At 42.9% G+C, this 17492-nt stretch overlaps 1 protein-coding gene across 1 annotated transcript; it reads left to right on the top strand.

Moving 5' to 3' along the window:
• The first annotated feature begins 4244 nt into the window (after window positions 1-4244).
• Window positions 4245-16169, top strand: khdrbs1b (KH domain containing, RNA binding, signal transduction associated 1b). The gene is made up of 9 exons (XM_076112953.1): window positions 4245-4777; window positions 7038-7159; window positions 8250-8366; window positions 8732-8878; window positions 11192-11325; window positions 12464-12704; window positions 13104-13171; window positions 13564-13622; window positions 14567-16169. Exons 1-9 carry the CDS (start codon window positions 4684-4686, stop codon window positions 14671-14673), a joined length of 1089 nt encoding a protein of 362 aa, XP_075969068.1. The 5' UTR covers window positions 4245-4683; the 3' UTR covers window positions 14674-16169.
• Window positions 16170-17492: the final 1323 nt, after the last annotated feature.

Below are 17492 nucleotides of genomic sequence, written 5' to 3'. Positions count from 1 at the left end.
GTGAACACGATGCTGAACTGAAGTAGTTCTTGACCACATTACTGATATATTTTTAGACATTTTATCGCGTGTTTTGGTGTCTTAGAAAGGAGGGTGCTAACTAGAGCAAAATAGGGTTCTTAAGGTTTTCCTCATGGGAGAACCCATTTTGGTTTCTCGTAGAACCTTTTGTAAAGGTTTAAGCTGGAACCCTTTCAGAGGGTTCTACCGAGAATCCAACATAAAGGACCATACCATGAACCATCTGTTAAAGATTCCACCAAGAGAGTGACCTGAGAGTTTCAGCAGAGAACCCTTCTTTGGAGTAATAGTTCCACCCAGAACCCTTTCTAGAGGTTCTGTCCAGAACCTTTCCACCTTCTATAGGTGTTAACAAGAATCCACCCAGGTGGTTCTACCAAGAACCCATGTTATTACAAGGGTATTAATTTGATTCAGAGTCAAAAGTAAGCTTGGTTTCTCACCTTCCTTGCCATACCGATAGTTATGATTGTATTCGGCCAGGTTGTGAGGTATCCACCTGCGAGACTTCTGCTTCTGGATTTTTGTTTGTGGTGCTCACAACACGAAAAGATTCAAGAGCATTGGACACCTTCAGAAACAATGTCCTAATCCAAAGATGTTGCTGTGAATGGAACTTCTTTCTACAAAAGATAGATATCTCGAAAGTATTGGCAAGATATTGTTTGTGATAGCAAACAATAGTATCATCATAACAAATGTAATTGAATATTTACTCGCTCTCTATTGGCCTTCATATAAAAATGTTGATTAATGCCATTATAGATATATTAATGGAGGATATATTAGGCATTCAAGAATAATGCTATTCTATTAAAATCAATACAAATCAATACAGTTTTGCTATATATAGGAAGACTCGATCATTTTGGTGTCTAAGTTCTATTCACTAACCAGGTTAGGGGATTTTGTGTCTTCCTGTCTCACTATACTTTATTCTATATTTCAGAGTAGTATGCACTAAAGGGTGGAATGAAGGTGTCCACATTTCAAGAAACATGACGGGAACAGGAGCCGAGTAATCGGGCCATAAAGTGTTCTCACATTTTCTTACACTTACACTTTTTTTGAAACGAGAAAAACAGGAGTAATTTCCCCTCTCAGCTCCGTCAGAAATAACAAAACCTGAAATGTCACATTGCTTATTTATAGAAGCAAAAGACGTTGTGATTGCACCTGCCATGGTTTTTTTTTTTGCACTTCGATTTGTTAAGCGGAGACATTAAAGTTTTGGGCTGCTGGGTCTGTGGCATTTTTTCTTTCTGTTATTGCAGTACCAGCATAAATATGTAAGTGCCCTCCCTAATGGCTTTTCCTAGAACTCCAAGAGTCTCCAAGTGGTGGAACAAAAATCCTCCAATGCAAATATTAGTTTCCAGAGGAGTAGCGTATTGCTCCAGGTCATTTTACAAAAACAAGGTCTTAAACAAAATCCAAACCATGTATGTAAATGTTTGCACTTGCAGGGTTCAATTTCATTTTAATCTTCCAAGGACTTCTTCTGATGCAGATGCCTCCGTGGAGACATTGATCATCGACAAAACAATCACATTGTGGGCATGACAGGGACATGGGATGAAGGGAGAGCTTGTTTTCTGTGGTGAGGGGGAGAAGGAGGGCGGGTGGGAAGTGGTGAAGATGGAGGAAGAGGAGGGGTAGTCGGGAGGTGTTACAGACCTAAGCAGGTGTGACAGTTCTGAAAGCTTTCATGGGGAAAAAAAGGTTTCTCTGGCCTTGTAGCGATGCGAAACTGAGCGTGACCCTCAGACTGAACCCAGCTATCTCTCTCTCGCATGCTTTCTTGCCCAAATCGCCCAAGAGCAGGAAAACCCTCCACTGACAGTGTGACACTAAAGGATTTCAGCTTACACATCCCTCTCCTTTAATTTATCTCTCCCACTTACATTGTATCTTTGTTTTTCAACTATTGTCGATTTAAGAAATACTGTAGACAATAGGGATGAAAAGCCAACTGCTTAAAATTGCATATCATCCATTTAGTGCCTCCTCTAGTGAGGTGACCATGATCACGTTTAGTTGATATATATCCATTTGTCTCTGTTTTTTTGAGAGTCATGGTTCCCAGAGGAAGAATCCTACTGACTTAGGGGATCTCTTAAATGTTCCGAAAGCACCAAAATGAAGTTGACACTTTCAGTGTAATGTCTCCAAAACTATGGGATGGGTTGCCATGGAATTTGGTCCAGACATTCACGGCCCCCAGAGGATGAATCCTAACTACTTTAATTATCTCCATTGTGACATTTGTGGTTTTTCTCAACATCTATTGGATGGATACCCCACAGGATAAAATCACTTTGAGGAGCTCTTATCTTTTCACCTAGCACCATACTTGATGTTTAATCCTAATTAGCAAATGTTAGCATGCAAACATGCTCAACATTGCACCTGGCAAACAGTAAAATAAGTACAGCCTCACAGAGCCAAAAGTATGAATAGTCTTGTTGTACTGCAGTTTGTAAAAAAAATTGCAGTAAAACCTGCCATAAGGAGCTCCTAAGAATTTTACGAGTTGACTATTACTTTCATAGTCCTGTGATACTCTGAATGCTGTTACGTGGGCTCCACTGCCCAAACAAGTACATAACTCCAGGGGAGCACTGAATCCTTGCCATTTTTTCGGGCATGAAAAATGGTCAGATGCAAAGATCTGGAATAGCGGCGGCTTATATAAGCCTAACCCCAGTGTTTACCCCCTTCCATCTGCCCATGTTTACCCCAGACTGGTTCTGTATGTTACGGGACAGGGGACGTCCACACAAGCAGAAGGCAAGAGTGCGAGCTATCGGATTGGAACCCCTCCACCTGCCAAGACGAGTAACTCTTCCTTTTATGAGCCAATTGAAATTCAGCTCACAGTCCATCCATTCTGTCAACGACAAGAGGAATCAAGACAACCTTGCAACCCCCCAACACTAATAACACTGTAACGTTCAGAGATAGATCAAGCTGAACGCTGATAGTTGGAGCGAGGTTTTTCGGCCTCCCATAAGAGTTTATCGCAGAAAAATTTTGCCTTCATTTGTTTTGAGCAGCTGCATTCCTGGGTACAGCCGCCGGTCGATTGTAATGGTTTTCACTCCGGCAGCGGACTGACAAATGACCCGCAATTTTTTTTGCTGTTTGTTCAAAGAGCATCCGCCTGCGCTGATGCATACTACTGTATTAAAGACCCAACACACAAGGAATGACCTGCTCTCGATTTGTATGCATTAGGCCAGCTCTAACCTCTGACCTCTTGTGCTCCACTCAGCGGTGCGACAGGTTCGTTACCCACGTCTGATCGGAGAAATCAATCCTTTTAGGGTCCGCTCCAAATATTCCCTCACTGAGCTTCTCACATAAGTGTTGTTGAATCAATAGGAGCGGGGTGGAAAATAGGGGATTGGACAACGAAAAAGGCTTCTTCTGATGGACCCAGTTTCATCAGCAACAGTTTCAGAGACATGCTCTATGTTATGATGAGCACTGCCACTAAGGGACAGTAGAGAGCCTGGAATGAAAGTAGCGTACCACATCTGCAGGGCACACTGTATGAACTGAAATTATATTAACAAATTAAACACTGAAGAGGTGTCATCATCATTATACTATTCTCACCAATTAATACACACTTGACATGAACATGTGTTATATTGTAGACATTTCATTACATAATAGATTTGGAATATGATCCTATTGTAGTGCAGCTTCACAGATCAATTCATTCTGGTATGTATAGATTTCACTCTATCTATTTATCTATCTATCAGAAAAACATGAACAAGTTACAGTTTATTTCCCATTTTCTGGTCACTGTTCAGGTGAGAATTAACTGTAATATCTCTGTGATGGTTCCCAAAAAAAGTAGGTCTATCGAGATTTAGGCATTTGTTGTGACTCCCATCAGTTTCCTAAATGATCAAACAATGTCTTATGAAATGATTAGCACGAGATACATAATCTACAATCCCTTTCAGTTAATCATAAACAAGTTATCCATGTTTAATATGGCTTCTAATTCTAGAAAACCTAACTGCTTACAATATAGTAACAACTAATTAATCAATACACCTGTGCACCTCAGGCTCTGATTTACACATCAAATATCATTGTAATAAGTTCCAGTTTCAGTTTGTTATTAGAGACCTTCTTTATTTTTATTACAACAGCAGGACCACCACAGCGTACAGAGGGCACACCCAGTACTGGGGGAAAAAAGCTGATAGTGGGGCGGATTATCGCCACTGAAGGCGGCGCGCATCAACACACAGCAGCGACACAGTAGGCGGCGTCAGATCTGAGCTCACTTCCGCCGGCTTGAGTGGGATCCCGATGCTACCCGTCCGTCACCGCTTTTGTTCTCCCATTCCCGTCCAGTCAGTGCTGCTGCAAAGAAGGGACCTCCAGTCAGCTGAGAGGAGAAAACAAACCCTCACTACAAGTAGCGGAGACGTCCGTCGCAGAAACGCCCCGGTAGCCACATGCAAAGCTCCGCGCGCACAGAGGCTCCGCGACACTCGGTAGTTGCATAACTGGACTACTTTTTTTTTTTTTCTATTATTTTTGGGATTTTTTTAATTTATTTTTTTGGTTGCACCTAAAGTGACTCCCCCCCACCCCACTACCACCACCCCCCACTCCCCCCCATCCAAACTCAAAATGGAGAACGAAGACAAATATCTCCCCGAGCTGCTGGCGGAGAAGGACAGCCTGGACTCGTCGTTTACGCACGCCATGAAACTTTTAAACGCAGGTAAAAAAAAGTCCATTTTTTACGGGTGTTTATTTTGTGGTTTCATGCCTTGAGTTGAAGAGGGGGGGCAGGCTCGTGAACGCACCCAAAAATAAACGGCACACCTCCGCGCAGTGATTGGCATGTGTTTGCGGGACGGACGGGACGTGGACTGTTCCGTTCACAGATGTGTGCAGGAGTTTATTGGATGATGGTGGCTGAGATTGCATAAAAATAAAAAGCTATCAGCACCACAGAGAGAGACACTTTAAATAATGATTCATCTCAATAATATCCTCCTCGTGCGACGTTTGTGACTCTTTTGCGGACAAACGGTCGTTTTGTTGCCGGGTCCCTCTGTTGACTTCAACGTGCGGCAGGTGCGATGCGCAGCATGCTATAATGAATGTGCGCCAGCATCCGTGACCGGGGTCACCCCGCTACTTTAAGAGCCGAGAGGCGGCGTCGTAGCGGTGGGACGGGAGACCTTCAAGTACCCCGCTGCTGAAGTGTCCTTGAGCAAGAAGAGGCTGCAGCCTTGGCAGCTCTGGGGCTGCTGTCGGGGGGGTGAAAACACTGCCTCTGGTATCAGTTATTTGTCTGTGGTTGTCTACTCCTATTTTCAGTGTATTTGTATTATAATATGACTTCTCATGATAACATGATGCTGTTAGATGTCCTGGTGTATCAGGAGGTAGCATAGGATGGCCATAAAGTCCCTACTGAGTGCAGTGTATAGAAATTAAAAATACAACATAGGAGATAGTGAGATTAAGTGCTAGCTGCTGGTGAAGTGATTATTTTAGTTATGTCAGCGTTGCCCATGTGCTCTCCCGGAGACTGTGAGTGATTTATTTTCTGCAAAGCTGGTTATTGCATGCTGCCCCGGTCCAGTATCTCGGGCACCTCTGGTTCAGCTGGACTCCTTGTTTTAACAGGATATGCACTATATCTATAGGTGACATGCCTGCAATTGAAAGTGAGAATGATCCAGAAAGACAACTGGGTGCTGTGGGTTCCCACGGTTTGACAATCGACTGAGCCCCCCCCCCCCCCCCCCCCCCCCTATAGATCTGCAGCTGGTAGTCTGTGGTGAAGCTGACAGGCTCTGGAGTGGTCACGGTTTTGAGATGGGAGTGATGTGGTGGTGCTCTGGGTGCTGCTGTGACAGGAGGTGTGAGGGGAAGAGCTGATGGCTACTTCTCAAAAATGGTGAAAACCACGTTTTTGTGGATTGAAGCTTCGGTTTAAGATTACTTCTCATTATTGATTGGTTTTACGATTATTTTCTAGATTATTTATTTAGTTTAGAAGTGTCAAGTCGTGACAAAAAATGTTCATTAATGATGATACAGAGAAAACCAATATCACGATATTTGACCACATAACTATCGATATTGCGACGATATTGTCGGGTTGATTATTTGTGCTTTTACAAAATATTTACACTGAGATTTTTGATGAATAATCATCAGTAATGTGGATATAATGACAGTGAAGGCACATAATAGAACAGCTACACCAGTCTAGTTGACTTTACTGTAATGTAGCCTTTAAAACCAGGAAAAGACATCACTTATGCCATATTACGAGACCCAAAATCAAGGTCCATATCCAGTCTTACGTCATGATATCGATATTATAACGCTGTGTTGCCAAGTTCACAGAGCCCGAGGTGATGTCTCCACGTGTCTCATCTCTGTGTGATCAGCAGTCCCAAAAAACAAAACAAAGAGATTAGGTTTCCAATGTCAGACGAGCAACACGTCGAAGAAGCTGCAAGCAGAGATTGTTTGGAGATTTTTTGATCTAAACGGTTATTTGATCATCAAAGTATAGTTTATATACTTATACATATATATATATATATATATATATATATATATATATAGTGTATTGATGAACTGTTTCAGCTCTATTCAGGATGTTGGACACGACTACACATGTCCACGATGTGCTAAATGAAGCTCATCATCTTATGTTCCCCTCGATGCACCCGGTCAGCTCTGATTGTCGAGTCAAACTGATTGTCAGTGTAAATCAGGCCGAAATTGGACAGAAAATATAAAGATGTTTCTTAGGATTTTTTTAAGATAACCTGTGTGTCTAAAAAATAGTACATTTTCAAGTTTGAACCTCAACACATTATGACCTGCAAATCTATGCCTACTTAATAATGTAAGTGCACATAAAGCCTCCTCGTCTCTGTGCTTCGCCTCCTCTGAATCCTGTTTTGATTGCATGCAACACTGTGCCTGAAACGATTCCTCTCCCCTTCTAGAAATCGATAGAATCCAGAAAGACGAGACTAAAAAGGAGGCAGACGCATACCTGGACCTCTTCACAACAAAGAACATCAAACTTAAGGAGCGGGTGCTGATACCTGTCAAACAGTACCCGAAGGTGAGCTTTCTTTTGCCTGGTCTCTTTTTCTTCTTCTATCCTCTTCTTTTTCTTTTCTCCACCATGAACCCCTCTTGGTTTAATTCATCCTGCAGCTGGGTTTCAATTACACGAAGCCACGGGGTTACTTGGGAGTTTCAAATTACTCCTCTCAACCTTGATCCTTAAGCTCCGGAGTATAATTACAGCCGATACTGGCGTGTTTCAAAAATATCACAAAAAGGATCAAAATGTTAATATTACCATGATTAGGATGGCTCTACATAGCGCAGTGTAACTCGCACTGAGTGCAGAAGATTGGATCTGTTTCCATTCAGGGTGAAGTCTTGCTTTATCGCGTAACCTCATCCATATCAGTTCAATCTGTATCGGGCTCACCCATTTGGTGATTTTAGGATGACGGTTTATGTGAGGGTGTAAACAGTCCTGTAAAACTCCCACAATGCATCGCATTTGCATGTTAACTTTTATTTGCAGGTTGTGTCACGTCTACGTTTATGTGGCGGCAGTTACATTTAGGATTTAGCGTGTTTACCAAAACATTTGAACAAGGCTAAGATGCACAGATGCTGCCCGATCTCGAGCATCGGATCGATATGTAGGAGTCTGGCCTGTGGGGTGACACGGCCCTCTGATCTCCTGAAAGCCCGTCTTAGTTTGGCAGACTTAGGTTTAGTCGGTACATGAGTCCGCTGCGTCAGGGATGACACAGCTAGTTCAGGTCTCACAGCCTCCTTTGGGGCGACTCTTTGCTAAATGTGCTCGGCAATGACAGCTAATTGTAGCACACATCCATACATGATTACTTTGTGCCAAGATTGAGGAGGTAAAGGACGCAGGATTTGATCACGAGTTAGTTCCGGCTCAGTGCTCGGATGATTGGAGTGAATAGTAATTGACGGTGTTCCAGCCCTCGGGGGCTCATATCGACCTCCTCTGCTAAATCTACCGCTTAAGGCTGCAGTATGTGCAACAAGACCCCCCCCCCCCCCCAACCCGGCAGTGAATCGCTCCTTCACTCTCTTGGTGTTAAACTGTGCCTCTGCGTTGATTGGCTGGCTGATTTTGTTCTTCTTTGTGTTGCCGTTAGTTCAATTTCGTGGGGAAGATTTTGGGGCCTCAGGGCAACACAATCAAACGTCTGCAGGAAGAGACCGGAGCCAAGATCTCCGTGCTGGGCAAAGGATCCATGAGAGACAAATCCAAGGTAACACACACACACACACACACACACACACACACACACACATCTGGTGGGTTCACACCTGTGATAAGGGCACCTGAAGCCATGACACATCTGGCCTCTACTTGAGAAGGGGTGTCAGGCCAGCCGGCATCAACTGGCAGTGTAGCGTCGACGCGGAGCCAAGGGCGTCCGGTGCTGCACATCTGTTCCAGGGTTCTTCGGGTTGTCCCGCTAAAACCCATTATCCACCGCTTTGATGTAATCATCAAGCCGTATAAAGGAAGGGAGCACCACACCAGGCGGACTGAAACACGATTACTCCTTGCTGCGTGACTCACTTCTCTTTGACTCCCTGACACCTCTGCGCTGTCGCCCTCTCGTCTCAGGAGGAGGGGATGAGGAAAGGCGGCGAGCCCAAGTACGCCCACCTGTCCATGGAGCTGCACGTGTTCATCGAGGTGTTCGCCCCCGTGCCAGAGGCCTACCTGCGCATGGCGCACGCCATGGAGGAGGTCAAGAAGTTCCTGTTTCCAGTGAGTCTGACTCTTTTGTGTGCTTGTTGTAACTAACAATGATGTTACGCCGTTAACTAGCCTGTTTTATTTTGTATTCGGTTCATTATTTAGCCGGTAAAATGTCCACAATATTGACACTCACTACAAGCTAACAGAGGCTAAAGTGATTACTTAGTCTAAAGATGTAAATCCAAGCTGATCTTTATTTGTAACAGCAAATTGCCTGATGAAAATGGTTAAATTGGTATTAAGATTTGAGTTGTCTTCTGCCCGTCAACTAATTGATGAGTTGACCACTTAACCCTACAAATTGAACTCTCATTATCGAACTAATCTGCCAAATATCTTTTTGACTAATTGCTTAATCTATTTATCTGATTTGATATTAACAGCCTCAACCTCAAACTGTTTCACGTAAGAGAAAGAAGAAAACACCAAGTTGTCACAATGGAGAAGCTGACATTAGGGGGGGAAAGGTTGAGAAGCCTCACTTCATTAATTCATAACCTGATTTATTAACAAATCTATTCCTAAGAATATTGCCAACATTGATTTTTTGAAGGCTGTTGACAGTATTTCCTTATTTATGGAGTGATAAAAAGAGATTTTCCTGACTCTAACAAAATGAAACAAGGATTTTGAACCTGGCAATGTTCAGACTTCTGTGCAAATTTGCACATATCTAACAAAAGAATGCCCAATTTGCATATTTAAACATACCATTTCAGAAAACTTGCAATGCAAAAAATGACTTTCTTCATGTAAGTAACCAACTGGGGAAGTTTAATGGCGATATCTATTAGTTATTATTATTTTCTCTTAACCCTTTCCACCTGTAGTGTCTCCCTTTAAGTCTGGTTGCTGTCACTGTGTTAGCAGGGTTACCCCCCCCCCTCATATTTTGAGGATGAGCTCGGAGATGTTCGGCTCTCAGACAGATACGTGGCAGAGTTCACCCCGCGTGGCCTCGGCTCACTTTATCAGCTTCATGCTGAGAGATTCTTGAGCGCGGGCCAAAGCCAGTCAGCTGCTGAAGTCTGGTGCTCTAACAATGGCTCCTGTCAGGGGCCAATGGACGCCCACGCATTTTTAATTACTGTGCAGGCTGCTATAGAAGAGAGAATCAAAAGCGAGGTGAAAGGGCTGATGAACCGGTTGCGTTATGTAAAAAGATAAATAATAAAACAGTCCCCTGCAGAACCTGTCGTTACAATTTAAAGCCATAATCTGTCAGACCTGTATTTGGAAGCAGGCTATATTTTAATAAAGGCCATCGCAGAAAACAACAGGATGTGATTTGTTGGTGAAAATGTTTTATGTATTACCTGCACTGCACCTCAGGTATTTCAGAAGGCTTTTGTTCTTCCTCATCTTTATTTTTTTATTCATACATGTATAGCTGTCTGCAGCCTTGATCCCTTCTTTCATGTCTCTAGTTTCTATAGAATGTACCGTCTGCAGAAACTTAATTAATCTAAAGACGTGTCACCTTGTCGGGCTTTTTAAATGCAGCTGCGGTCGCGCTGCTCCTCGGCTGAGATGAATTTCTAATCAGTCAAGTGGCTCGTGTTTGTTTGCTGCAGATGAATTGAAAGCTGTCGTCTGCGTCGCATATTTCGGTATCCACCTGACCCCCCCCCCCACGCTTCTTTGTTCTCCATCGTTAGAGCTCGGTCACCATTTCCCAGGGACTGATTTATGAGCAAGAATTGATCGGGTCACAGCGCAGACCTCTCTGCGATTGGTCCCCGAAGAGAGGCGGCGGATTGTGTTTCCAGGATTTGTGCTGCTCAGACAGGCAGCCTCACTGACCCGGACCAACTTATTGTTTAGGTTTTTTTTGGATGTAATAATGTCACCGTTGATGCAGTCACACCAGACTTGTCGAGAAGAGCAGGGAGAAGTGATTTACGTTTTGTGCTTCACGGAGAGACACAGGAAGACGGGGAGTGTTGATGGATGCTTTCCAACCACCACCCTCCTCCACACCCTCTCCTCTTTAACACTCTGAGTCACTGGCACTGAGACTTTTTCTTCCACTCGCTCTGGTAGCCATTAAGACGCCGCGTTGTGTGCAGCTCTGTAATTGTGTTTCACTCTTTTTCTTTCCATCACTCGTTCTTACTCACTGCGTCCTTTTCTCCCCCTTCCTTTGCTTTTCATTTGTGCGCCCTTACTCCCCCCAAGTCACATGCTCCTGTTTCTAACTCTCTCTCTCTCTCTCTTCTTTTTACTTTCTTCCTCTGTGTGTGTGTGTGTGTGTGTGTGTGTGTGTGTGTGTGCGTGTGTGTGTGTGTGTGTGTGTGTGTGTGTGTGTGTGTGTGTGTGTAGGATATGATGGATGATATCTGCCAAGAGCAGTTCATGGAGATGGGCTACCTGAACGGAGGCCAGGAGCACGGTGCCAGAGTCCGAGGGGGCCCTCCGGTCAGGGGCCGCGGAGTGCCTCCTGGTGGAGCACACAGGTGTGGAGATGCAAACACACACACATACACACACACACATTCACACACACACACAGGATTTCTCATGTACCGCTGCTAGGTCGCTGAAGAAATAGAAAGACACTGTTCATCTGTTACCATATCTTTGCATCAGTGAGAATGTTGAGTAAGCCTTGAAGCAGCATTATAGTTACTCTCTAATGTGTAGTTGTGTAGTTTTGGTAAAGTTATGTTGAGGAAGCATTTTTTGACCTTCTCGCGAGAATACAGCACACACTGATACGAGAAAACATCAAGTAATCTAAACCGATGGCAGGTCTCACACAAAAGTCCAATTCCTCCGTGACGTGTAGGTTCATGTTTAGTTTCTTTGGTAAGAATGCAAACAGTCAGTGTACCACCACAGCGAGGCTCCGTAGTCCCAACCAAGACGGCAAACTTTATGCCTCCCTTCAACTTTGACAAAGGCAGCGCCGTTCTTACCTTTTCACAATAAAAGCCTGAGACATATACTCTGCGTAACTGTTGAGCAGAGGGAACTCAAATTCAGACAGACTTCAACACTGCCATGGGTTAATAGGATCCTGGTAGTTGGTCGTGCTGCTATTTGAAGCTTTTATATGAAGAGTGTTGCAACTGACGTGAATAGTTTTGAACCTGTAATTTCTGTTTTGTTTCTTTGTCACACCCCCGCTGTGTAAAGGCCTTAAAAGTGTTAATACATTTTCTAATGGAAGAGCAAACAAGTATTTTTTTTGTTTTGGCTATCTTGCTGCAAATTAGATGAGAAGCTCAACGCCACTCACATGTCCTGACAGTAAATAATGTGGCTGGAGCCTGTAGCCAGTTAGCTTAGCTTAGCAGGAAGGCTGAAAATGGGGCAACAGCTCTGTCTAAGAGTAATGAAACCTATAAAGCCCACTAATTAACACGTTGTTATGGTTATATGGGACAGAGCCGGCCAAGCTCTTTCCATCAGTTGCTAGTCTTTATGCTAAGCTAACTGGATCCTAACTGATTTAGCTTCCTATTTTGCGTAGAGGCACGAGAATGGTGTTGATCTTCTCGTAGAACTCTTGGTAAGAAAGTGAATAAGCGTATTTCCCAGAATGTAGAACTATATAATCTCGGCGTATTAACCCGGTGCTCTCTTCTTCAGGGGACGGGGAATGCCACCTCGCGGTGCTCCCGCCAGGGGATGTGTGGCTCGCGGCGGCCCAGCCAGAGGTGGAGCAGTGAGGGGCGTGCCAGCAGGCCGAGGAGGACCCCCAGTAGCACCATCCAGGGGAGCCTCGGCACCCCGTGCCAGGCCCCCGGCGTCCGGACCCCCGCAGAGGATGGCACACCCACCCCCCCACCAGCACACCCCTGCTGCAGCCGCTGACGGCTACGAGGATTATGTAAGTACAAGAACCAGTGGAGGGTAGCTTTAATTTATCCATTTAATTAATATGTCCTCGGCACAAATATTATTATACAACAGAAGATATGTTTTGGCTTTATTTGGGATGTAACAAAAGTAATTGTTAGACATATGAGGAATAAATTGAAACTGAAGTTGAGTTTTCTTGGCGAGGTTTGACACGTCTCTCCTCTCGATGAGATTGTTCTCGGCGCTCTTGTTAGCTTCGAGATTGCTGGTCCGTCAGGCACAGAAATAAGTGATTCCCGCTGCTCGAGATACAGGCGGAGTGCGTCTCTGCTTTAGTACAAGCGTAGTGCTTTGGGGACATCTTGACATTCATGAATCACGAACAAGCCTCTCCCTAAATCTCACTCTTGTTTCCTTCCCTCTCCAGGGCTACGATGAGAGCTACACAGACACGGCCTACGAGTCATACGACAGCTATTACAGTCAGCCGCAGGCGTGAGTGAATCAGACGTCTCTTTGGTTTTCACCTGCTTCTCGCGGAGCGCGCGCACACACACACACACACACACACACACGCGCTCTCACACACACCTTGCCTGGTTGCTCGTTTCCCTTAAATTGATTTGAGAGCAGCAGAAACATTATTATTTTAATTTTTTGAGCCACTCTGCACAAATTCAGCGCTGATGATGGTACTTCATGTTTCATGGTTGGGATGGCCGGCACTAAGATGTTCCATGCTCGAGAGCCAAGCTTTGATCTTATTCGTGGAAGCCAATTATCGTCCCCCTAGACATTCACAGTCAGCCGCTACTTGATGTTTTTCAAAGATTAAAAGTGATGTTTTTTTCTTCTTCTTCTTCTCTCGCCCTGTTTTTGACCATCAGAGAGCCAGAATACTACGACTACGGACACGGAGAGAGCACAGAGTCATACGAGTCATATGGTGAGGAGGAACTTTATTCACTGTCAGCACAGATGACCTAGTTTATACTGTTGATACAGATACAGAATATGAAAAGTGCGCATATACATATGATTTAAAAAAAAAGTTAGTTTAAAGTACAGTAGTATGTAGTATTTCTCCACATGGTGTTTTGAATACATGTTCACTTATTGATTGGTTGATTGATTTGTATAAAAATAATTTAATTCTAAAAATGCCCACATACGTGACCTTTCGGAGCTTTATTCGAATGATCGCCGGCCAAATTGACTGTTAGATTTTAAAGCCATTAACTATTATCTTTAAAGATTTTGAGCAGTATTTTTATTCTGTTTTACTTGTCCTGCCAGTGGTTTCATGTTATTTCAACCTCAAGTAGGGAAGGGCAGATCGATACTTTGATTATTCAGGCTACTTATTTGGTTATATATATATATATATATATATATATAAATACAAAGGTGGGTGACTGCATCACTACTTTTGTGTAATGTTTGTGATAGATTTAGCTGGCCCGTCTCACATGACTGTGGAAACCAGTGTGACATCACAGCCCAGCACACAGTCTCGCACACTTCCACATCAGACATGTGAGACACTGGTGCTACTTTTCACTTGTAGATAAAAATACAGCGAGATGCACTATTTGTGGCAATAAAGTGCCACACGCAGTAACCTCTTCAAACATTTAAAGACAGCTTGAACGTTAAAGGAAGCTTATTATTTACTCATAGCATTCCTGAAAAATACTGGACTGTTAAATAAATGTTCTACTCCTTTCTTATGAAATGACATTTGATGTTAGTGGCTGTCTGGTGAGAAACACTGATTGTAAACTCCATCGGGCAGCTCTAACAAAAATCTGGTTGTGGTTTGAATCCGAATTGAATTGTGTGTGTGTGTGTGTGTGTGTGTGTGTGTGTGTGTGTGTGTGTCCTCTCCAGGCCAGGATGACTGGAATGGGACCCAGCGGACAGTTGCAGGGAAGGCCCCTCCCCCCTCCAGAGGTGCCAAGACGCCTTACCGGGAGCACCCTTACCGACAGTACTGAGGCGGACTCGCCGCCCGTAACGTGTCGCCCTGACTACCGCCTGTCTACCACGGCAGCTCTCGCTTTAAGCAGCCCGACAAAAGTAATTGTCCGTTTTGTCTTTGGTTTGGTCTTTTCCTACACTGGACTTTATACGAGGCAGCAAATTGGGAACTGAAAATCGGAACTGGTTTTTGAGATTTGACCTACTTTGTCGCACCTACCAACCAACCAGCCACCGTTCCCTCCAGCCAACCACCCAAAGCGGCGTTTAGATGGGTTAGAGAGGAGAAGTTGGTGTCTATTTTTCTTTTGTTCTTTTTTTTATTTGAATTTTTATTTATTTTGCTGTATTTTTCCCTCTGACCCTTTTGACCCCCCCTCTGGCTTTTTTTTTTTTTTTTTCTTTTTTGCATTGTTGATCTTACATTTTTAAACTGTTTGGGAGAAGTCCTTTCTAGTGGAATTAATGGCTCGTTATCCGCTTGTCTAAGGAATCCATTTTAATTGTTTTTAAATACAAAGAATCTGTCGAGGGTCAGTTGCAGATTCCCATTTAGGCTACATTTCAAAATTCTGTTAATATAGCCAAATAAAATACCTTTTAAACTTTCAATTATGTAATATAGATTAAAAAAAAAATCATAAATTAAGTGAAGGTTAAAGAATCAATGTTAATGGAATCAGTACAATTCATTCTTGATGATGGTTTGTTTTTAAATAGTTCTAAAACGTTGTCCATTTAGATTTAGGCAGCAATATTTGTCATTGTCCTGAGAGTTTTGAAATATAGCCCTAATAGACAGTGTTGAGATGGACTGTCCTCATATCCTCAATTTGTCATACATATTCAAAAAATAATTTGAAGACTCTGAAGACAAAATGTTTGAAAACACGGCCGAGAGAGATGGCCTCGTGTTCTGCTAAAAACAGTCCAGGTCTTCATTCTGTGATCTGATTCTCTATAAACTGCATGCACAAAGTACACAAAGAAGGATTGGGACACAAATCTCCACATGGGTCTTCTCTTTCTACAGAGAAGGGATCCTGCAGCTCAATCCGAACTCTTGTACATATTTTAAAACATCCTAACTGTACTTATTCTGCCACTAGTATCTGTACCCTCTCCATAAAATGCATTATGCTACATGTGTAAGCTTGCCTAAATAGGTTACTAAATCTGTCCAAAAGATGTTTTGCAGCAGTTTGTCAATAAAGCTTAGTTTGTTTTTTATGAAACTTAACTTGCTTTATTTGTTTCCTGTCCTAGTAAAATTCTGAAATGGCCTTTTCTTAAACAACCTTCAGCAGTCAGATGCAGGTGTTTTCATTTGTTTCTCATTCAAAACCGCATTTTAAATCTAAATGAATGTATTGACGTCTGAAGACTTTAACCCTACTAAATGATGTCTTGATTGATTACCAAAAGAGCACAACTTATTCTTTCTCTCTCTTTCTATACTTTTTAAAAAGGACCCAGAGGTAAGACCTCTAAAATAACCTGGATAGCTTCCTAATGTGTATAGAGTTCTAAAGCATTGAATGCCTGGGTATGTATAAGACTTTTTCAATCCTCTTACCTGTGGTCGTAATCGTTAATGAGAATTGCTTTTATAGCTGAAAATTAACTGAGTTCAAACCACCATTCAGGTCTAGCCCTCATTGTCATGAGTGACGCTGGCGCGATGGCTACTTTAGTACAGAGTAATGGCAGTGCAATGGAGAGGATGGTTATAACCTAGACAACTCCACTGTAAAGGTAACCTAACCCTAAATGTTTAATTTCCTAGTGTGTTTATCCATTGACATAAACTTGCTGGTAAATGCGTACACTTTCTTAAAATATCATTACAGTCATGGCAACAAAAAAGGAATAGACCCAAAAGTAAGAAAAACGTAACTTCCAATATCATACAGTAGTGGATTTTATGTACCAAAATAACTGTTACTGTGTACTAACAAAATATATTAGAATAATGTTAATGCGACTCTTGCTAAAATGAACAAAGCCAAATCTATGTCAATATCTTCTGCAGCGTTGAGCTGCTGTTACTTTCTTTATTTGCTGTGTAAAGGTTGCTTACTGTAATATTTAAAAGGTTCTGCTTGTACAAAGTTATCCGAAAAAAGAAAGCTTGAGTTGCATGAGCACATCTTCTCCTGTAGACATTGCATGATCTGTCTCAAGTTTCTCCCGGTGTTTTTAGACAGGGTATTGATTTGGGGTCTGTCCTTCCTTCAGGCACAGCTATCGGTCACGGAGTGCCCGGAGACTGACAGTCTGCAGAAGTGAAGACCATACAAACCTCAGGTTGGTTCGCCGCCGCATTTCTTTCCATTTTAAAGAGCCACACTGCTGGTTTTTTGCATCCTTCAGCCCATTAACGTACTGAACGTTACTTGCGTCTTGATTGATTTTTCTACCTTCCAGGCATCCATTAGTTTGCGTTTGTGTGTTTGTAAAGACTTGAAACTCGCATGAAATGTGGAATCTATCACAGAAAACAAATCCAGCTTCTTTATTTAATTTCATTTGTCAAACATTCATTGTTTTTGTAGCAAACAGAGCTCATTTTGGAATCCTGCCCTGTTGCCACGTTCATTGTTACCACACATCTTCGGAGGTTTGACTCCAGACAGCAGCCATTTTAAAGGAATAGTTAAACATTTTGGGAAATTCGCTCTTGTCATGTAGAGTTAATATGATGCTTCAGCCTTCAGGGCGATTTGACGTTGAACACGATATTGATTGGACAGAATAACAGCTACTACTACTACTACTACTTTCTCTTTGTTCTCTTGCTTTCTCTGTGCTTCACTGCATTGTTGTACTCTATCAA

Source organism: Anarhichas minor, unplaced genomic scaffold, assembly GCF_050575085.1.
Source record: "Anarhichas minor isolate MPS153535 unplaced genomic scaffold, ASM5057508v1 ptg000051l, whole genome shotgun sequence".
Lineage (NCBI taxonomy): Eukaryota > Metazoa > Chordata > Actinopteri > Perciformes > Anarhichadidae > Anarhichas > Anarhichas minor.
This window is presented reverse-complemented; position numbering and strand designations above follow the sequence as displayed.